A 21,867-nucleotide genomic window follows, 5' to 3' on the forward strand; every position below is an offset into this window, starting at 1 on the left:
GGAGAGGAAGAGAGAAGGAGGCACAGGAAGAGGATGAAGGGAGGAGTAGGAGGAAGGGAGGGAGGAGGAGGAGGAGAGAGAAGGAGGAGGAGAGGAGGAGAAGAGGGAGAGGAAGAGAGAAGGAGGCACAAGGAAGGGGACGAAGGGAGGAGTAGGAGGAAGGAAGGGAGGAAGGAAGGAAGGAAGGAAGGAAGGAAGGGAGAGAGGAGGAGGAGGAGGAGAGACGGAGGAGAGGGAGAGAGGAGGAGGAGCAGAGGAAAAGGACAAAAGGAGAGGAAGAGGGAGGGAGGGAGGGAGAGGAGGAAGAGGACAAAAAGTACTGTGGGGTCCTTGGTGCTCTCTTGAGCTGGGTGGGTTTCTTGCAGACGCCCATTACCCGACTAGGGAACGTCATCAGGGCTAGAAGGGAGTGGGGTTGGAGGAGGAGGAGGAGGAGAGGAGAGGAGAGGAAGAGAGAAGGAGGCACAGGGAAGAGGACGAAGGGAGGAGTAGGAGGAAGGAAGGAAGGAAGGAAGGAAGGAAGGAAGGGAGGAGGAGGAGGAGGAGGAGGAGGAGAAGGAGAAGAGGAAGAGAAGGAGGCACAGGAAGAGGACAAAGGGAGGAGTAGGAGGAAGGAAGGAAGGAAGGAGGAGGAGGAGGAGGAGAGACGGAGGAGAGGGAGAGAGGAGGAGGAGCAGAGGAAAAGGACAAAAGGAGAGGAAGAGAGAGGGAGGGAGGGAGAGGAGGAGGAGAAAAATTACTATGAGGTCCTTGGTGCTCTCTGAGCTTGGTGGGTTTCTTGCAGACGTTTCATTACCCGACTAGGGAACGTCATCAGGGCTAGAAGGGAGTGGGGTTGGAGGAGGAGGAGAGGAGGAGAAGAGGGAGAGGAAGAGAGAAGGAGGCACAGGGAAGAGGACGAAAGGGGAGGAGTAGGAGGAAGGAAGGAAGGAAGGAAGGAAGGAAGGAAGGGAGGGAGGGAGGGAGGGAGAGGGAGGAGGAGGAGAAGGAGAAGAGGAAGAGAAGGAGGCACAGGGAAGAGGACGAAAGGGGAGGAGTAGGAGGAAGGAAGGAAGGAAGGAAGGAAGGAAGGGAGAGAGGAGGAGGAGGAGAGACGGAGGAGAGGAGAGAGGAGGAGGAGCAGAGGAAAAGGACAAAAGGAGAGGAAGAGAGGGAGGAGGAGAGGAGGAGGAGAAAAATTACTATGAGGTCCTTGGTGCTCTCTTGAGCTGGGTGGGTTTCTTGCAGACGTTTCATTACCCGACTAGGGAACGTCATCAGGGCTAGAAGGGAGGTTGGAGGAGGAGGAGGAGGAGAGAGGAGGAGAGAGGAGAGAAGGAGGCACAGGAAGGGGACGAAAGGGGAGGAGTAGGAGGGAGGAAGGAAGGAAGGAAGGAAGGAAGGGAGGGAGAGAGAGGAGGAGGAGGAGGAGGAGGAGAAGGAGAAGAGGAAGAGAAGGAGGCACAGGGAAGAGGACGAAAGGGGAGGAGTAGGAGGAAGGAAGGAAGGAAGGAAGGAAGGGAGAGAGGAGGAGGAGGAGGAGAGACGGAGGAGAGGGAGAGAGGAGGAGGAGCAGAGGAAAAGGACAAAAGGAGAGGAAGAGAGAGGGAGGGAGGGAGAGGAGGAGGAGAAAAATTACTATGAGGTCCTTGGTGCTCTCTGAGCTTGGTGGGTTTCTTGCAGACGTTTCATTACCCGACTAGGGAACGTCATCAGTGCTAGAAGAGAGGAGGAGGAGGAGGACTGTGGGGTCCTTGGTGCTCTCTGAGCTTGGTGGATTTCCTGCAAACATTTCATGACCCAACTGGGTAACATCATCAGTGCTAGAAGTGGATAGGGTTTGTGGAGAGGAGGAGGAGGAGGAGGAGGACTTGGTGCTCTCTAAGGTTGATGGTTCATGTGATCACATTTGTAACCTTTGCAGTGGATCCCGACAGCCAAAGTCAAAGGGGAGAAGCCCGATTCACTCCACAACTGCAGGATTCCCATGTTTATGCATTTCCCAACAGGTGCCCCCAACCCAACCCACCCAACCCCCGCCCACAGCATCCATCCTCCAGGCCTTACTCCCCACAGGCTGGAGGTGGGGTGGGGAGTCCACGGGTGGGGTGGGGAGCTCTATCCATGGTGCTGGTTCTCCTAGAGATCTTTTCCCCTTACAAACACACACCTGCCCTTGTCAAAGGGAGCATGTCTGGGGTCTTAGAGCAGCCCCCCCCCTCATGACTAGCTGGAGATGATGGGAGAGGGATGCCAACAGGGTAGGAGGAGGATGGGGGTTGGGGGTGGGAAAGCAAAGAGGGTGGGATCTTTCAAGGGGGAGGGGGGCAATTAGGAGGGATCAGGCACCCACAGGGGGAAAAATGGGCTGTGGTTCAGCTGGGGGTGGGAGACCCTCCCCATGATCCAGCTGGGGGGAAACTTCCTATGATCCAGCTGGAGGGGGAGACCCTATGATCCAAGGGGGAGGGGGGAAGAACCTCCCAGCTGGGGGAGAGAGACCCTCCCCATGATCCAGCTGGAGTGGGAGACCCTCCCCATGATTCAAGGGGGGGGAGACCCTCCCCATGATTCAGCTGGAGTGGGAGACCCTCCCCATGATTCAAGGGGGGGAGACCCTCCCCATGATTCAGCTGGAGTGGGAGACCCTCCCCATGATTCAAGGTGGGGGGAGACCCTCCCCATGATTCAGCTGGAGTGGGAGACCCTCCCCATGATTCAAGGGGGGGAGACCCTCCCCATGATCCAGCTGGGAGGAGACCCCATGATTCAAGGGGGGGAGACCCTCCCCATGATTCAGCTGGAGTGGGAGACCCTCCCCATGATTCAAGTGGAGGGGAGACCCTCCCGATGATCCAGCAGGGGGCGGGGAGAAACCCCATGATTCAAGGGGAAGACCTCCCATGATCCAGCTAGAGGGGGAGACCCCATGATTCAAGGGGGGGAGACCCTCCCCATGATCCGGGGGGGGGAGAGACCTCATGATTCAAGGGGGGGAGACCCTCCCCATGATTCAGCTGGAGTGGGAGACCCTCCCCATGATTCAAGGGGGGAAACCCTCCCCATGATCCAGCTGGGAGGAGACCCTCCCCATGATCCAGCTAGAGGGGGAGACCCTCCCCATGATTCAAGGGGAGACCTCCCATGATCCGGGGGAGACCTCATGATTCAAGGGGAGACCTCCCATGATTCAGCTGGAGTGGGAGACCTCCCATGATTCAAGGGGAGACCTCCCATGATCCAGCTGGGAGGAGACCCTCCCCATGATCCAGCTAGAGGGGGAGACCCTCCCCATGATTCAAGGGGGGGAGACCCTCCCCATGATCCGGGGGGGGAGAGACCTCATGATTCAAGGGGGGGAAGACCCTCCCCATGATTCAGCTGGAGTGGGAGACCTCCCATGATCCAGCTAGAGGGGAGACCTCCCATGATCCAGCTGGGAGGAGACCTCCCATGATCCAGCTGGGAGGAGACCTCCCATGATTCAAGGGGAGACCTCCCATGATCCGGGGGAGACCTCCCATGATCCAGCTGGAGTGGGAGACCCTCCCGATGATCCAGCGGGGCGGGAGAAACCCCATGATTCAAGGGGAGGGGAAGAACCTCCCAGCTGGGGAAACTTCCCATGATCCAGCTGGGGAAACTTCCCATGATCCAGCTGGAGTGGGAGACCTCCCATGATCCAGCTGGAGGGGAGACCTCCCATGATTCAAGGGGAGACCCTCCCATGATTCAAGGGGAGACCCCATGATTCAAGGGGAGACCTCCCATGATCCAGCTAGAGGGGAGACCTCCCATGATCCAGCTGGGAGGAGACCTCCCATGATCCAGCTGGGAGGAGACCCTCCCATGATTCAAGGGGAGACCTCCCATGATCCGGGGGAGACCTCCCATGATCCAGCTGGAGGGGAGACCTCCCATGATCCGGGGGAGACCTCCCATGATCCAGCTGGAGGGGAGACCTCCCATGATCCAGCTGGGGAAACTTCCCATGATCCAGCTGGGGAAACTTCCCATGATCCAGCTAGAGGGGAGACCCTCCCGATGATCCAGCGGGGCGGGAGAAACCCCATGATTCAGCTGGAGTGGGAGACCCTCCCGATGATCCAGCGGGGCGGGAGAAACCCCATGATTCAAGGGGAGACCTCCCATGATTCAAGGGGAGACCTCCCATGATTCAAGGGGAGACCTCCCATGATTCAAGGGGAGACCCTCCCATGATTCAAGGGGAGGGGAAGAACCTCCCAGCTGGGGAAACTTCCCATGATCCAGCTGGAGTGGGAGACCTCCCATGATCCAGCTGGGAGGAGACCCCATGATTCAAGGGGAGACCTCCCATGATTCAAGGGGAGACCCTCCCATGATTCAAGGGGAGGGGAAGAACCTCCCAGCTGGGGAGAGACCTCATGATTCAAGGGGGGGAGACCCTCCCCATGATTCAGCTGGAGTGGGAGACCTCCCATGATTCAAGGTGGGGAGACCTCCCATGATTCAAGGGGAGACCTCATGATTCAAGGGGAGACCCCATGATTCAAGGGGGGGGAAAGACCCTCCCCATCATCCAAGGAAGATCCTATTGATGCAGCTGGGGAGGAGACCCTCCATAGATTCATCTCCAATGAACGGGCGGCCGATCCACGGAATGAGCGAATGAATGAAATCCAGCGGCGATTTGGGGCAAAAGTGGGCAAACCTGGCAACGCCCTAGCCGGGCTGGCTGGGGATAATGGGAGTTGTAGTCCAGCATCCCCGGAGGGCACCGGGTTCATTCGCCTCCCCCCCCCCATCCCAAGACGACCCCCACCCCACCCCCACCGGGGCACGCCCCTCCTCCTGTCCCACCTGAGCGCCCATGACGTCACCGCCTGCCGCCTCCCCCACCGCCCGTGACGTCACCGCGGCCGTCCTTACCCCATGCGCATCTTGGGCGGGGCCTGGCCGCTGCCTCCGGCGGGGCCCGGCGGGCGAGCGGGCAGGCGGCCGAGCTGCAGCTGCTTCTCCAGGGCGGACATGGCGAGGGGCGAGGCGGGCAGGCCGGCGAGCAGCAGCGCAGCGGCCGAGGGGCGTGGAGGATGCGGCCCCCGCCTTCCCAGAAGAAGGAGCCGCCGGGCCGCCGCTCGCCGGAAAGGGAGGAGCTCCCGCCCCGAGGCACGACGGGAAAGGCAGTCCGCGTCGGGGCACCGCTCCGTGCCGGAAGTCGCCGGAAGGCACCTTGGGAAACGGAGTATTAAAGCGGAGTCCGTTCCACAAAGGGAGGCCGGTCCGCTCAAGAGAGGCGAGGGGGGGAGATAATCATAGAGATAATAATTAGAGTGATCGTTGATTCAGGATGAGAGACCCAAAGGTGCTTTTTTTTTTTTCTTTTCAAGAGGCAACTGGACTTTCTTGTGTTTTTTTTTTCTTTTGAAGATGTTTCACTTCTCCTGCAAGGAGCTTCTTCAGCTCTGACTGCATGGTGGGGAATGGAAAGATTGATACTCCTTGCAGACAGCTGGTCATTTGCATCCTTTTAGAGCAGGGGTCTCCAACCTTGGTCCCTTTAAGACTTGTGGACTTCAACTCCCAGAGTTCCTCAGCCAGCTTTGCTGGCTGAGGAACTCTGGGAGTTGAAGTCCACAAGTCTTAAAGGGACCAAGGTTGGAGACCCCTGTTTTAGAGGGTCATTGAGGCCACCTAGAGGTTTACCTGTGTCCTCAGGGTCACCTGAGTGGTGCAAAAAGTAGAGCATCCACACCCATTTGCACCACTCAGGTGAGCCTGAGGAACCTCCATGTTGCCTCAACCAAGGACAGGACAGTTGGAAAGGCACCTTGGAGGTCTTCTAGCCCAACCCCCTGCTTAGGCAGGAAACCCTCTACCATTTCAGACAAATGGCTATCCAATTTCATCTTAAAAACGTCCAGTATGGCAGCATTCACAACTTCTGGAGGCAACTGGTTAATTGTTCTTATTAAACACTTTCTAAAAGGGTTTGCCTGAAATGGTAGAAGGTCTCCTGCTGGAGCAGGGGGCTGGACTAGAAGACCTCCAGGGTCCCTTCCAGCTCCATTCTGATTCCGATGCTGCTCCAAGTTGGAAAAACACTGGTCTTATCCTTGGCGGGTTTCGTATCTCTACGTTCCCTCGCAAAGCCTTCTGGGGGCGGTAGTTGAAGCGGCGACCGCTCGAGGCAGCGGCCCTCCCGCCATTTTCCCAGCAGGCACCGCGCGCCCGCGGCGGCGGCGGCGGCCGTTGCTAGGCAGCGGCTCCGGGCCTGGCGGCGAGGATGAAGCCGAAGAAGAGTAAAGCCGGGCCGGGCCGGGCCGCGGCCGTCCGTCGTCGGAAGGGTGGGTGAGGGAGGTGGAAGCCGGGTTGTATCGTTCCCTCTCCCGCCTTCCTACAGTCTTGGGGTCGGAGGGGCAGAAGGCCTTGGGAATAGTCTCATCTGGTTGTTGAGCGGATTTCAACTCCCAGATTCCAGCCAGCAAAGCTGGCTGGGGGATTCTGGGAGTTGAAGTCCGCCAGGCTTCAAGCGGCCAAGGTTGGAGACCCCTGGAATAGATGCTTTGGGTTTTTTTCTCTCTCTCACTCCTGCTGTTGCTGCAAGAGACGGATGGGGGACCACCAGGAGATCCCATAGGGCAGGAGACTAGAGGAATTTCCTTTTGGGAAATGACTTTTTTTTTTTTAATGTACTATGAAGGAGACTCAATTGATGTCATGGGGGGGAATGGCGGCAGGCTAGATCCCGTGAGAAGTTCCGGGGCTGGTTCCGAGTTCGAGTTCTGCCCTGGGGACAAAGCGAGCCCGGGGTGTGTGTGTGTGTGTGAAACCCCCCCGCTGTCGATGGAAGGCATAAGGCTGCGTGGGAGGAGAGGCGCTTGCTTTGTCTCTCCTGCCGTTGGGGGCATAAATTCTTGGTTGAAGAGACGGATGGGGGACCACCAGGAGATCCCAGAGGGCAGGAGGCTAGAGGAAGGTGGTGGGAAAAACCCTTGCGGGAAATGCCGTTTTTTTTTTTGTTTTTAATGTATTATTTATTTATTTATTTATTAATCGTATTTATATACCGCCCTATCTCCCAAAGGACTCAGGGCGGTTATGAAGGAGAATCAATTGATGTAATGGAGAACGGCGGCAGGCTAGATAACCAGGAAGAAGTTCCAGGACTGGTTCTGAGTTCGAGTTCTGCCCTGGGGACAAAGTGAGCCTGTGGGGGGGGGGAGCCCCGCTGTTGATGAAGGCAGAAGACATAGGAGGAGAAACTCTGCCTTTTCTCTCCCACTGCTACAAATAGTTTCTCAGCTAAAGTGATGGATGGTGGGCCACCAGGAGATCCCAGAGGGCAGGAGAATGGGAGGGAGGCCTTAGCCTAGGAGGAAAGGGGTAGGAGACCCATTTCTTATTTTGTGGGTCCTTGTAAGTACCCCAAAGATACAAAATACATCTCAATGAATCAGATCCTTGGCTTATTTATTATTGAATCTTTAATAATTTATTGCGTAACCTTTTTGAATTTTAAGTATTTTGTACTACAGGGACTCTTTGACTTATGACCACAATTGAGCCCCAGATTTCCTCTGCAAAGTGAGACATTTGTTAAGTGAGCTTTGCCCCATTTTACGACATCTCTTGCCACAGTTGTTAAGTGAATCACTGCAGTTGTTAAGTTGGTAACAGTTAAGTGAGTTTTGCCCCATTTTATGACCAGTCTTGCCATGGTTGTTAAGTGAATCACAGCAGTTGTTAAGTCAGTAACATGGTTGTGAAATGAACCTGGCTTCCCCCTTGACTTTGTCAGGAAGTTGGCAAAAGAGGATTGCATGACCCTGGGATACTGCGACCGTCATAAATATGAGTCAGTTACCAAGTGTCCAAATTTTGATCACATGACTGTGGGGATGCTGCAACAGTCGTAAATGTGAACAACAGTCATAAATCCTTTTTTTTCTGTGCCTCTGTGACTTTGAATGGTCACTAAGCAAAGAGTTAAAAGTTGTACCTTTATTGTTTTTTTTACTTTTTATTGTTCTGTAAACTGCCCAGAGTTGCTGTAACATTGAAATGGGTGGCATATGAATTTAAGAAATAATCCTAATCTAATTTCTTTTTCCCCCCAAGTTTTTTATTTTATATTATTTATACATACCAATGCGTGAATAGTAGGATACCTGGGTATCATACATTTTGATGCAAATAGACAATATTATTACTCATAGTTATTACATTTCATTTTCATTGTTTCTTATTGTTTAAACATAAGAACTAATAAATTTAAACTAATATTACCACCCTTCAATTTCTAAACCTCCCTCTTATTATTACATATATCTTATTATATTAATATATATATTATTATTCCCCTCTTATTTCTATCCCTATTTTAAACTTTTTTTCCATATCACACATTTCTTTTCTATCTTCCATCTTTTACCTGCTTTGTTATTCATATTTCCCTTATTTACCTCTTCACATCTATTTATATTGAAATTTCACCCTTCGTTCTTTCATTGTTCAGTGTTTCAATGTACAATTCTAATACCAATCACAATCCTTTAAACATATAAAGTAAATCTATTCATGATCTTTCCAATCATCCAGTCCGTGTGATTCTACTATTAATGCACATGCTTACATTATATTCTTTCATTATCTAATCACCCATTGTTTAATTTTATCATTTCACTGCTAATCATAATGTTTTTCTCCATGTTTAATAACACCATTGTTCAATCTCTAGTTTTCCAGTTAATGCTTAATCCATATTCATAATTCCCATATTTCATTCTTCATTACATGCAAAATCTTCACTACATACAAAATCTTCACTACGTACAAAATAATTATCCAGACTATATTTTGTTTTTGTTAAAATATGTTCATGCAGGATCTTTTTCTCTCTTTTTTCTGTCCATCATCTCTAATTTCTAATCTAATCTGGTTTGGTTCTGCAACCCTACAAGACAGACACAGACTTCAGAGGATCATTAGAACTGCAGAAAAAACCATGGCTACCAACCTGTCTTCCATTGAGGACCTGTATACTGCACGAATCAAGAAGAGGGCTGTGAAAATATTTGCAGATCACTCGCATCCTGGACATAAACTCTTTCAACTCCTACCCTCAAAACGATGCTATAGAGCACTGCACACCAGAACAACTACACACACAAGGACAGTTTTTCCCCAAACACCATCACTCTGCTAAACAAACAATTCCCTCAACACTGTCAAACTATTTACTAAATCTGCACTACTATTAATCTTTTCATCGTTCCTGTTAAGTTCTGGAAGTAACGAGGCTGGAGACCAGGGTAGTGACAACAGCTCTTTAATATAGGGTGAACCCAGCAACCAGGCTGGGGAAAAACATCTCCTTTTATACTGTTTAACCGGCGGCTTCAACCAATCAGCAACGTGCTTGTTTCCCGCCCAAACATTTAAAGATACATAACACTCCTCCCCTCCCAGAAAACACTTTACCTATATTTACATATTATTTACATGTTATTTTTCGACGTAGTCACCCAAATAACCTGCCTCCTGATTCTTTCGGACCTGCGCGGTTCAGTTCTTGGGAGTGGGTTGAGCTGGTCGGAGGGGCTGTTTGCTCCTCCCAGCTCTTTCTCTAGGCCATCCAGCCCTGGATTACTTGCAGGCTCTTTTTGTTGGCCATCCGGCCCTGGATTAATTTCAGAGTCGTCCCTGCCGATACCAAGGGGAACCTGATGGCGTCGCTGGACCTCCGGGAACTCAGCTAAGTCTTGCGCTTCTCCTGGTCTAGGGTCAGCTGTGGGTTTAAATAATGTGTGGTCAGGGTCTGTGTCAATTTGCTCGGATTGCTCGGTTATTCTTTTCCTGAGTTGATCTATATGGCGCCTCCATACTCGGTTGTCTTTTAATTCAACTAAGTATGATTTTGGACCTGTTGCTTTCAAGATTTGCCCTGCTAGCCAACTTGGGCCGTCCCCATAGTTGCGGGCCCACACTCGGTCGCCGCTACCCATTTCTCTCGTTTTTTCCAGTTCCCCCTTGTAACCCTCTGGTGTGTAAAGGGGACTTAACCTGTCGAGTGGGCACCGGAGCTTCCGACCCATCAGTAATTCGGCTGGGCTTCTGCCTGTAGCCGTGCTGGGAGTTCTATGCTGAACGGCCAGAAAGAAATCTATCTTGGTTTGCCAGTCGCCTGGCTTGAGTCTGGACAATGCCTCTTTAGCGCTCCGGACAGATCGCTCTGCAAGGCCATTCGACGCAGGGTGGAAAGGCGCAGAGAGGGCATGTCGGATGCCCTCCTCTGCCAAGTATTCCTCGAACTGGGTTGCCGTGAATTGCGGGCCGTTATCGGATACCAGCGTGTCGGGCAAACCGTGGGTGGCAAATAGGTGCCGCAGGGCTGCGATTACTGCCTCGGCCGTCATGGATTTCATGAGAATGATCTCCAGCCATTTAGAGAAAGCGTCGACTACCACTAGGAAGGTCTGGCCGTGGAACGGGCCAGCAAAATCAATGTGGATTCTCGACCAGGGCCCTTGGGGTTTCTCCCATTCCCTGACTGGGGCCGTTGGGGGTAGAGGTCTGGACTCTTGGCAAGCCTGGCATTTCCCTACCCTCTCGGCAATTTCTGCGTCCATTAGAGGCCACCAAACATAGCTTCTTGCCAGCCCCTTCATCCTTACGATCCCTGGATGACCCTCGTGGAGGAGGTCCAATACCCTTTCCCTCAGTTTCACCGGGATCACCACTCGATCGCCCCACAGCAGGCACCCCCCTTGAGCCGATAGTTCCCCCCGTTTTTTTACAAATTCCTTAAACTCGCCCGCATGGCCACCCTCTTGTACCCAACCGAGTACAGTCCTCAAATAATGTCCGGTATGATGCCCGAGCCACCTCCTTAGATGTGACTGGGCCAGAGTCCAAAGAGTCAATTAGCAGGATGGGCGTCCCGGGTGGGGTCTTGATCGCCCCTGGTAGTGGGCATCTGCTTGCGTCCGCATGCCCCACTTCTTTTCCCGGTCGATGCTGCAGCTTGTAGGAATAAGCGGCTAAAATAGTCCATCGGGTCAATCGTGGCGAAAGTGCCACAGGCGTTGGGCGATCGCCAGCCAGTATCCTAACAGCGGTCTATGGTCAGTCACAATTTCAAAGTCTCTACCAAAACGTATTCGTGAAACTTTTTACCCCTGACACAATTGCTAGCGCTTCCTTATCTAACTGGCTATAGTTCCTCTGTGAGGACATCGTTCTGGAGTAGAAGGCTATAGGGGCTTCTGTGCCGTTTGGAAGTCTGTGGCTGAGCACAGCCCCACCCGTAAGGGAGGCATATAAACCAGTAATAAGGGCAATGAGCTATGATACTGGATCAGTAGGCTGTCGCTCGAGTAGGTTTTTACTGCTTGAAAGCCCTAGCTCCGACTTTCCCCAAGACCAAACAGTATTCTTTCCCAGAAGCTTATGCAGCGGTTCAGCAACGGTCGCTTTGTTTTTAAAAAACCGTAAAATTCACTAGCCCCAGGAATGCCTGTAGCTCTGCTTTGTTTTTGGGCGCTGGAGCCTTTCTGATTGCCTTAACCTTGCTTTCCGTGGGGTGAATTCCGTTCTTGTCAATTCGGTAGCCCAAGAATTCGACGGATTCTACCCCTATCTGGCATTTGTTTACTTTAACCTTTAGTCCGGCTGACCGGAAAATGCCCAGAACTTTTCTCAACCGCTCCCCTAATTCCTCTAAATTTTCGGCTGATATCAATACATCATCGAAGTAGGGAACTACCCCTGGGAGCCCTTGCAGAAGTCGTTCCATCAGATTTTGGAACAGCCCCGGTGCCACACTCACCCCAAATTGTAATCGGGTACACTTGAAGGCACCTCTGTGAGTTACGATCGTTTGGGCTTCGGCGGTGGTGGCGTCTACGGGCAGCTGTTGATAGGCTTGAGCCAAGTCTAACTTTGCAAAGACTTGCCCTTGCCCCAACGAGTGCAGCAAGTGTTGCACCACGGGAACTGGGTAAGCGCTTTTCTGTAAGGCTTTGTTTAGTGTCGCCTTGTAGTCAGCGCAGATTCTAATTGACCCATCTGGTTTTACTGGGGTGACGATTGGTGTCTCCCACTTTGCGTGATCGACTGGCACCAGAATCCCCTGATTTATGAGCTTATCTAACTCCTTGTCAATTTTAGGCTTAAGGGCGAAAGGGACTCTCCTTGCCTTTAACCTAATGGGGGCTACCTGGGGGTCTAAGTTGAAGGAAATGGGGGTCCCCTTGTACTTGCCCAGGCAGTCCTTGAAGACATCTTCGAACTCGTTCATGAGTATGTCTTTGAGGTTACAGTCACTTCTGTATATGCCAGTCACTCCCATGCCCAGTGCACGAAACCAGTCTAGTCCCAACAAACTAGGCAGGGTCTTCTTGTGTGGTCCGTACTCGACTCGGACAGAGGTGGTCCCTCGAACAGGGATGCGATTCCCTTGGTAGTCGTGGACTCGTAGCCGTTGTGTTTGCAGGTGGCGCTTCGCGACTGATGGCAGCTTCGCCAAAGTGTCCCAGGACATGATGGTGATCGCTGACCGGTGTCCACTTCTAATCGGCACGGGACTCCTTCTATTTTGGGCTTGGCTGTGTTGGCGTCTCTGGGCAGTTGTTGATAGGCTTGAGCCAAGTCTAACTTTGCAAAGACTTGCCCTTGCCCCAAGAGTGCAGCAAGTGTTGCACCACGGGAACTGGGTGGCGCTTTTCTGTAAGGCTTTGCGTCGCCTTGTAGTCAGCGCAGATTCTAATTGACCCATCTGGTTTTACTGGGGTGACGATTGGCGTCTCCCACTTTGCGTGATCGACTGGCACCAGAATCCCCTGATTTATGAGCTTATCTAGCTCCTTGTCAATTTTAGGTTTAAGGGCAAAAGGGACTCTCCTTGCCTTTAACCTAATGGGGGCTACCTGGGGGTCTAAGTTGAAGGAAATAGGGGTCCCCTTGTACTTGCCCAGGCAGTCCTTGAAGACATCTTCGAACTCGTTCATGAGTATGTCTTTCAGGTTACAGTCACTTCTGTAGATGCCAGTCACTCCCATGCCCAGTGCACGAAACCAGTCTAGTCCCAACAAACTAGGCAGGGTCCCTTCGACGATCGTGATGGGCAGGGTCTTCTTGTGTGGTCCGTACTCGACTCGGACAGCGGTGGTCCCTCGAACAGGGATGCGATTTCCCTGGTAGTCGTGTACCCGTAGCCGTTGTGTTTGCAGGTGGCGTTTCGCGACTGCTGGCAACGCCTTCGCCAAAGTGTCCCAGGACATGATGGTGATCGCTGACCCGGTGTCCACTTCTAATCGGCACGGGACTCCTTCTATTCTGGGCTTGGTGAAGATTTTCTTCTCCACCCGGGTTGCGGCGCGGCCTATGATCACCGTCGTTTGGTTTGAGTTCGCGCCTTTTTTGTTTGAGCCAATCACGGGCCGCCTTGCCGATCCCGCGCTCTGATTGGCCGATTTGAATTTTCGGCGGGAAGGTTGGGGAGCTCGACAGACTTGAGCTAGGTGCCCCTTCTTCTCACACCGCCGACATGTAGCGTCCTTAAACTTGCACTGTTGGCGCTGGTGTTGACCCCCGCAGCTTCCGCATTCGTCCCGGTCTTCTTTGCCCCGTTTCTCGGTTCGACAAACCCCTTCCTCATCCTCGCCGTCGGATTCGGTCTGGATCTCCTCTTGGTGCACCGGGGTTGATTTTGTGTTCACCTTTGGTGTGAGTGGCTGTTGCAGGGTCTCCGCCGCTTGGGTGGACATCTCATGCGCTCTGGCTTCGTCCAGAGCGTTCGCCAACGTTAAATTGCTCTTTGATAGCAATCGCCTCCGCAACCGCATGTCTCTGACCCCCCGGATGAGTTGCTCCAGTAGCGCCTCGTCCAGGTCTCGGTATGCACAGTCTTTGGAGGCTTTCCGCAGGGCGGCCATGTAGTCGCCGATGGATTCGCCCTCTAGCTGCCTGCGTTCTCCAAATTCAAAACGCCGCACGTATTTGGACGGCGTTGGCGCGAAATGGTTTTTAAGCAGGGTTTGCAGAGTTTGCCACGATACCGATTGTACCGGCGTTGGCTCTGCCAGGGCTTCCGCGATGTCGATGACCTCGGGACCGCAGTGGCTCAAGAAATATGCCCTTTTGCGGTTATCTGGAACTCCTTGCAGTTCGTTGGCTTCTAGGAAGCTTTCGAAACGGGTCATGTACGTTCCCCATTTCTCTCTGGCTGGGTCAAACGGCGCGGGCGGAGTGTAACTGGCCATCTCCGCGTTTCTGCCCTGGGTTTGCTGGGTTCGGTTCTGTCGTGCTTCAGCTCGGTTCTGGTGCTCCTTAGCCTCGAGATCCCACCCTCGTCGCCAGTGTTAAGTTCTGGAAGTAACGAGGCTGGAGACCAGGGTAGTGACAACAGCTCTTTAATATAGGGTGAACCCAGCAACCAGGCTGGGGAAAAACATCTCCTTTTATACTGTTTAACCGGCGGCTTCAACCAATCAGCAACGTGCTTGTTTCCCGCCCAAACATTTAAAGATACATAACAGTTCCCATCACCCATCTCCTCCCACTTATGACTGTAAATTTGTTGCTTGTATCCTTACGATTTATACTGATATTGTTTCCTGATTGCTTCTTTGTTCCCTATGACTATCATTAAGTGTTGTACCTTGTGATTCTTGATGAACTTATCTTTTCTTTTATGTACCCTGAGAGCATCTGCACCAGGACAAGTTCCTTGTGTGTGTCCAATCACACTTGGCCAATAAAAAATTCTATTCTATTCTATTCTAGACTATTCTATATTCTATTCCAGGGGTCTCCAACCTTGGTCCCTTTAAGACGTGTGGACTTTAACTCCCAGAGTCCCTCAGCCAGCAAAGCTGGGAGTTGAAGTCCACACGTCTTAAAGGGACCAAAGTTGGAGACCCCTGCTCTATTCTATTCTAATCTAATTTCATGGTGCTCTGTTATTGCTCTGCAGCTCTCAGTGACATCACCCCTTCTACCAGTCTACCCCCACTTGTGGAAGGACAACTGCGCTGCTTCCTCAAACTGACCGTCAGCAAAATTGTATGGATGGTCGCCAAGCCGCCGGCATCGTCCCTTGTCCGGGTGAGATGGTGGGGAGAAACCAGCAACGGCACCACCTTTGTTCCCCAGGATGCTTCCCAGCCGGAGCAAAAAATTCTGAACACCACCACCTGCTACCCGGTGCGATGTGGGCCCAAACAGTTTGCCTCCTACCTGACAGGTACGTCTGTCCCTTGGCAATGAATTGGTTGAATTAGGTGGAATGGGGTGTGTTTGCCCTGGATGTGGTCAGTCCACAGAGGCCTCCTCTGGAAATGGCCGACAAAATAGCTATTTTTAGGGTGAAAAAAAAAATAGAATGATTAAATACCGTTGAGAACGGTCATATTCACTATGGCAGGGGTCTGCAAACTTGGCTCTTTTAAGACTTGTGGACTTCAACTCCCAGAGTTCCTCAGCCAGCAAAGCTGGGAGTTGAAGTCCACAGGTCTTAAAGTTTGCCAAGGTTGGAGCCCCCTGACCTGTATCATCCATCCATCTATCCATCATTTTTCTTCCTCATCTCTCAACTCTCTTTATCTATTTCTCTCTCTCTTTCTCTTTCTCCTTCTCTTTCTCCCTGTCCACCCACCCACTCATCCATCCCACTTAGAAACTGCCCGTGTCGTTCATCTTTACAACTTCCCATGCTAGAGGAGTTGAAGTCCACAAGTCTTTTTTTTTCTTTTTTTTTCTTTTTTTATTCAAAAGGTTTTACAGGAAAAAAAAAATTTCCCCTTTCCCCCCACCTCCCCTCCCCCCTCCCTTCACAACCCCCCTCCCCCCCCCGACTTCCCGGAACGAGCACAAGGTATAGTTAAAAATAAAACAAACATATGCTAAAAAATTTTCGTCCCAACTTAATTATACCCCTACAATCATCAATTCCTAACTTCCCCCGAAAACAATCAAAAATAATACATCATAATCATTCAAAAACAGTCTGATAACTCTTAGTCTGATATCTACTTTGAATATAGTCAATCCATTTTTTCCATTCCTTTAAGTATCTTTCTTGCGTATTGTCTTTCAAAAAGGCTGATATCTTCGCCATCTCAGCCAAATTGGCAACTTTCAATATCCATTCTTCTATTGTAGGTACTTCTTTTTTCTTCCAGTATTGTCCTATTAGTAATCTTGCTGCTGTTATTAGATTTAAAATCAATTTAGTCTCAATTACTGTACAGTCCGTAATAATTCCCAACAGAAAAAATTGTGGCAGGAACTTTATTTTCTTTCTTTTTTTTTTTATTGAAAGAGTTTTAAAAAACAAAAACATTTTCCCTTTTCCCCTCCTCCCCAAAACCCTTCCCCTCCTCCCCGGCTTCCTGGGTCAATCACAAGGTATTGTTATACATAAACCAAACATAGAATAAAATTTTCCCTTCCAATCCAAATAACCACATCCAAAGCTTTTCATCTCCCAACCTCCTCCCCATTACATAACAGGAACTTTATTTTCTTTTTCAAAACATTTTGTAAAATCCACCAAATTTTTATCTAAAAGGCCTTTATATCCTTACAAGTCCACCAAATATGAAAATATGTAGCATCATCACAATTACATCTCCAACATTTTGCTTTTAAGTCCACAAGTCTTAAAAGAGCCAAGTTTGCAGATCCCTGCACTCTGGAGTCCTTGGGCGTTCTCTGAGCTTGGTGGTCGTTTTCTTGCAGATCTTTTATGACCAAACTAGGTGACATCAACAGGGCCAGAAGGGAGCGGGGTTTGCTCCCAATTTACATTCTCGTCTAGCGGCTTGAACGTAAGCAAATAATACCCCAATGAAGGAACAAGGTAAGAGGAAACAGCTCAGCCAAAGAGCCGCCGTACTGACAGGGCAAGCCACTAGAATATAAATTAATTGAGAGTAAACCCCATCCTATTGTGGCACATTGATGATGTTCCCTAGCTGGGTCATGAAATGTCTGCAAGATAACCACCAAGCTCAGAGAGCAGCAAAATCCCCAGTGTTCTCCTCCTCCTCCCCACAAACCCCACTCCCTTCTACCCCTGATAATATTCCCTAGTTGGGTCATGAAATGTCTGCAAGAAAACACAGCTCAGAGAGCACCAAGGACGCCACAGTTGTCCCCCTCCTCCTCTTTCTCTTTCCCCTGTCCGCAAACCCTTCTCCTTTCTAGCATTGATGATATTCTCTAGTTGGGTCATGAAATGTCTGCCAGAACTAGCTCAGAGAGCACCAAGAAACTCCTCCCCCTCCTCTTCCAACCCCACTCTCTTCTAGCCCTGATGAGATTCCCTACTTGGGTCATGAAACATCTGCAAGAAAACAACCCAGCTCAGGGAGCACCAAGGACCCCATAGTTCTCCTTCTCCTCCTCCTCCTCCAACCCCACTCTTTCCAGCACTGATGATGTTCCCTAGTTGGATCATGAAACGTCTGCAAGAAAACAACCCAGCTCAGGGAGCACCAAGGACCCCCCCACAGTTCGACCTTGAGCTACAGCTACTCTCTTCTCTCGGTATCTTGCTCCATCATGGTGGGTGTGGAAATGAGAAACAAAAGTTTGCATTTAGGGAGCCTTAAATAATGGAAAAAACCCCCCCCCCCACATGGTTTCGAAGCAGAATTAACACCCTCACGTGCTGTTTACCCAGTTCGACCAAGCCGGTCATCTTTTCTCCATTCCTTTGTTTCTTTGCTTGCTTCCTGCAGATATGGGGGCTCTTACCCTGGAAGTAATGACCAAATCCGATCATCTTCCAATTGGACGGGTTCAAATCAAGGGGTTGGCCCAGCTCTCTCCCAGCCACCCAATCAGTGGGTTTTTCACCATCGTTTCGCCCTCGTCCGAAAAGATGGGAGAGCTGCAGGTAAGTCAGAAGTAACATTTTTTTTGCCCTGCCTCAATTCCAGGTATTGTAAGTGGGGATCAGTTTGAAATGCACACCGTATTATTAGTAATACTCTGGATGTTCTAAAGCAGGGGTCTCCAATCTTGGCAACTTTAAGCCTGGAGGGCTTCAACTCCCAGAATTCCCCAGCCAGCAGGAGGACTTCAACTCCCAGAATTCAGCCAGCTTTGCTAGCTGGGGAATTCTGGGAGTTGGTCCTCCTCCTAGCTGGGGAATTCTGGGAGTTGAAGTCCTCCTGTTGGCTGGGGAGTTCTGGGAGTTGAAGTCCTCCTGCTAGCTGGGGAATTCTGGGAGTTGGTCCTCCTCCTAGCTGGGGAATTCTGGGAGTTGAAGTCCTCCTGTTGGCTGGGGAGTTCTGGGAGTTGAAGTCCTCCTGCTAGCTGGGGAATTCTGGGAGTTGAAGTCCTGCTAGCTGGGGAATTCTGGGAGTTGGTCCTCCTCCTAGCTGGGGAATTCTGGGAGTTGAAGTCCTGCTAGCTGGGGAATTCTGGGAGTTGAAGTCCTCCTGTTGGCTGGGGAGTTCTGGGAGTTGAAGTCCTGCTAGCTGGGGAATTCTGGGAGTTTGTCCTCCTCCTAGCTGGGGAATTCTGGGAGTTGAAGTCCTGCTAGCTGGGGAATTCTGGGAGTTTGTCCTCCTCCTAGCTGGGGAATTCTGGGAGTTGAAGTTCTCCAGGCTTAAACTTGCCAAGGTTGGAGACCCCGGTTCTAAAACAGTCTTTTGAGGCTATGGAGGATTTTCAGTCCTCAATTTTAGTCCTCAATTTACAACAGCTCGTTTAGTGACCATTGAAAAGTTACAACAGCCCTGAAAAAAAGGAACATATGACCGTTTTTCACACTTATGACCATTGGAGCATCCCCATGGTCAAAATTTGGACCCTGGACAATTGATTCATATTTATGATGGTCACAGTGTCCCTGGGTCGTGTGTGATCCCCCTTTTATGACCTTCAGGCAAGGAAAGTCACAACCTTTTTACTAACTTAATAACCGCTGAGATTCGCTTAACAACGGTGGCAAGAACGGTCGTAAAATGGGGCAAAACTGACTTAACAAACGTTTTGCTTAGCAACATTTTGATGCTGAACAACCGACTCACCTTTATGACAGTTGCAGTGTCACGCGATCCCCTTTTGTGACCTTCTGACAAGCAATGCCAAAGGGGGAAACTAGATTCGTTTAACGACCGTATTGCTCATTTAATAACTACAGTGATTCAGTTAACAGCTCTAGCAGGAAAGGTCATAAAATGGGGCCAGAATCTTACCAAATTTCTCGCTTAGCAACATCAATTTCGGGCTCAATTGTGGTCGTAAGTTGAGGACGACCTGTGTTAGATCCGTATGTGGGAATAGGGAGGTGTTCTTCCAGGCTTGCCCAAATGAAAATATTTACAGACCCCTCGCATCCTGGACATAAACTGTTTCAACTCCTACCCTCAAAACGACGCTATAGAGCACTGCACACCAGAACAACTAGACACAAGAACAGTTTTTTCCCGAAGGCCATCACTCTGCTAAACAAATAATTCCCTCAACACTGTCAAACTATTTACTGAATCTGCACTACTATTAATCTTCTCATCGTTCCCATCACTAATCTCTTTCCACTTATGACTGTATGACTATAACTTGTTGCTGGCAATCCTTATGATTTATATTGATATATTGACCATCATTTGTGTTGTAAATGTTGTACCTTGATGAAGGTATCTTTTCTTTTATGTACACTGAGAGCATATGCACCAAGACAAATTCCTTGTGTGTCCAATCACACTTGGCCAATAAATTCTATTCTATTCTATTCTATTCTATTCTATTCTATTCTATGACACCTTGCAGATATCCCTGTTTTTGGAACCTCTATCCGACGTGTACGAAAGCAACCACACCGTCCACAACACAAATACGAACAAAGATGCTGCACATTTGAGCCACTGCCTCGCTCCGTCCCAGCTCCACAGACCAACCGGCACGCACGCTCATGGAAGAGAGTCTCTGGGCAGCAGCAGAGCGAGTACTCCAAGGTGTGTGGTTTTTTGTTTTTGTTTTTTCATTTTTATTTTCTGTCTGCCGGGATCGGCCCAATATCTCTAAAACATCTAGTTGCTACCTTTGGGAAAAGAATTTGCTTGCTTCATACGATAGTTATGCTTTTAATACGTACATATGTATGTGCGTTAGGTTATATTTTATGTTGGGTTGTTAAGTTACATTGCTGTCGTAAATTATTTAGCCACAGTGGCGCAGTGATTTGAATGCAGTATTGCAGGCTAGTTGCATTGCTGACTGCAATTTGGCAGTTCGAATCTCACCAGGCTCCGGGTTGACTCAGCCTTCCATCCTTCCAAGGTGGGTAAAATGAGGAGCCAGATTGTTGGGGGCAAGAGGCTGACTCTGTAAACCGCTTAGAGAGGGCTGGAAGGCCCCGTGAAGTGGTACTCTAGGTGCTGTTGCTATTGCCCTTCCTTCTTCCCTCCCTCCCTCCCTCTTCATTTCCTTCCTTCCTTCTTCTTCCCCCATTCTCCTTCCTTCCTTCCTTCTTCCCTTCCTCCCTTCCTCCCTTCCTTCCTACCATGGTGGCACAGTGGTTGAGAATTTATTTATTTATTTATTTATTTAATCACATTTATATACCGCCCTATCTCCCAGGGGACTCAGGGCGGTTTACAGCCTAATAAAAACATGCATATAAATACAGAATAAAACACCAATTTAAAAAACTTATTAAATAAGGCCGAATGTTAAAAATTGCAATAAAATAATAAAACCCCATTAAAACCAAATTAAAATTTAAAATTCTAGTCCAGTCCTGCGCAAATAAATAGATGTGTCTTAAGCTCGTGGCGAAAGGTTCGAAGATCGGAAAGTTGACTAAGACCTGGGGGAAGTTCGTTCCAGAGGGTGGGAGCCCCCACAGAAAAGGCTCTCCCTCCGGGCGTCGCCAGTCGGCACTGCCTGGCTGACGGCACCCTAAGGAGTCCCTCCCTGTGAGAGCGCACGGGTCGGTGGGAGGCAATCGGTGGCAGTATTTTATTTATTTATTTATTTATTTATTAAATTTTTATACCGCCCTTCTCCCAAAGGACTCAGGGCGGTGTACAGCCAAAATAAAACACAATATATATACAATTAAAACCAAAATTTAAAATAAAGCATATTACAAAAAGGCCGATATTTAAAATTTAAATTTAAAATTTAAAAATTTAAAACCCCACAACAATAAAAAACCCAGTTTAAAATATTAAAAACCATTATGCCAGTCCAGCTTGAATAAATAAGTGTGTTTTTAGCTCACGGCGAAAGGTCCGTAGACGGTCCTGTAGATAGCCCGGCCCTATGCCATGGAGCGCTTTGAAGATAGTTACCAAAACCTTGAAGCGCACCCGGAAGGCCACAGGCAGCCAGTGCAGACTGCGCAGGAGAGGTGTCACATGGGAGCCACGAGGGGCTCCCTCTATCACCCGCGCAGCCGCATTCTGGATTAACTGGAGCCTCCGGGTGCTCCTCAAGGGGAGCCCCATGTAGAGAGCATTGCAGTAATCCAGATGCAGTATTACAGGCTAATTCACTGCTCACTGCCAGTAGTTTGATCCTGATCGGCTCAGGATTGACTCAGCTTTCCATCCTTCCGAGGTGGGTAAAATGAAGACCCAGATTGTTGGGGGCAAGAGGCTGACTCTGTAAACTGCTTAGAGAGGGCTGGAAAGCACCGTGAAGCGGTATATAAGTGCTATTGCTAGTCCTTCCTTCCTTCCTTCCCTCCATCCCTTCCTTCTTTCCTTGCTTCTTCTCTTATTCCCTTTCCCATTCTCCTTCCTGGTGGCACAGTGTTTAGAGTGAAGCATTGTAGGCTAATTCTGCCCACTGCCAGCAGTTCAATCCTGACAGGCTCAAGTTTGACTCAGCCTTCCATCCTTTTGAGGTCAGTAAAATGAGAAGCCAGATTTTTGGGGAGCAAGG

At 50.0% G+C, this 21,867-nt stretch overlaps 2 protein-coding genes across 4 annotated transcripts in view; one reads left to right on the top strand and one right to left on the bottom strand.

Moving 5' to 3' along the window:
* PPME1 (protein phosphatase methylesterase 1) overlaps nt 1–5,117 on the bottom strand; it is a 40,065-nt gene extending 34,948 nt beyond the window's left edge. Inside the window, exon 1 of the mRNA XM_058185788.1 lies at nt 4,891–5,117. Coding sequence (XP_058041771.1) covers nt 4,891–4,991 — 101 coding nt within the window. The 5' untranslated portion in view covers nt 4,992–5,117. The remainder of the gene's footprint in view (nt 1–4,890) is intronic.
* A 1,049-nt stretch (nt 5,118–6,166) lies between these two features.
* The window catches only part of C2CD3 (C2 domain containing 3 centriole elongation regulator), a 93,107-nt gene continuing 77,406 nt past the window's right edge, over nt 6,167–21,867 (top strand). For all 3 annotated transcript variants that reach the window (XM_058185765.1, XM_058185766.1, XM_058185767.1), the window contains exons 1-4: nt 6,167–6,305; nt 14,936–15,205; nt 17,706–17,863; nt 19,747–19,931. In XM_058185765.1, the coding sequence (XP_058041748.1) occupies nt 6,245–6,305; nt 14,936–15,205; nt 17,706–17,863; nt 19,747–19,931 (674 nt within the window). In that variant the 5' untranslated portion in view covers nt 6,167–6,244. The remainder of the gene's footprint in view (nt 6,306–14,935; nt 15,206–17,705; nt 17,864–19,746; nt 19,932–21,867) is intronic.

This window comes from Ahaetulla prasina, chromosome 5 (assembly GCF_028640845.1).
Source record: "Ahaetulla prasina isolate Xishuangbanna chromosome 5, ASM2864084v1, whole genome shotgun sequence".
Classification (NCBI taxonomy): Eukaryota; Metazoa; Chordata; class Lepidosauria; order Squamata; family Colubridae; genus Ahaetulla; species Ahaetulla prasina.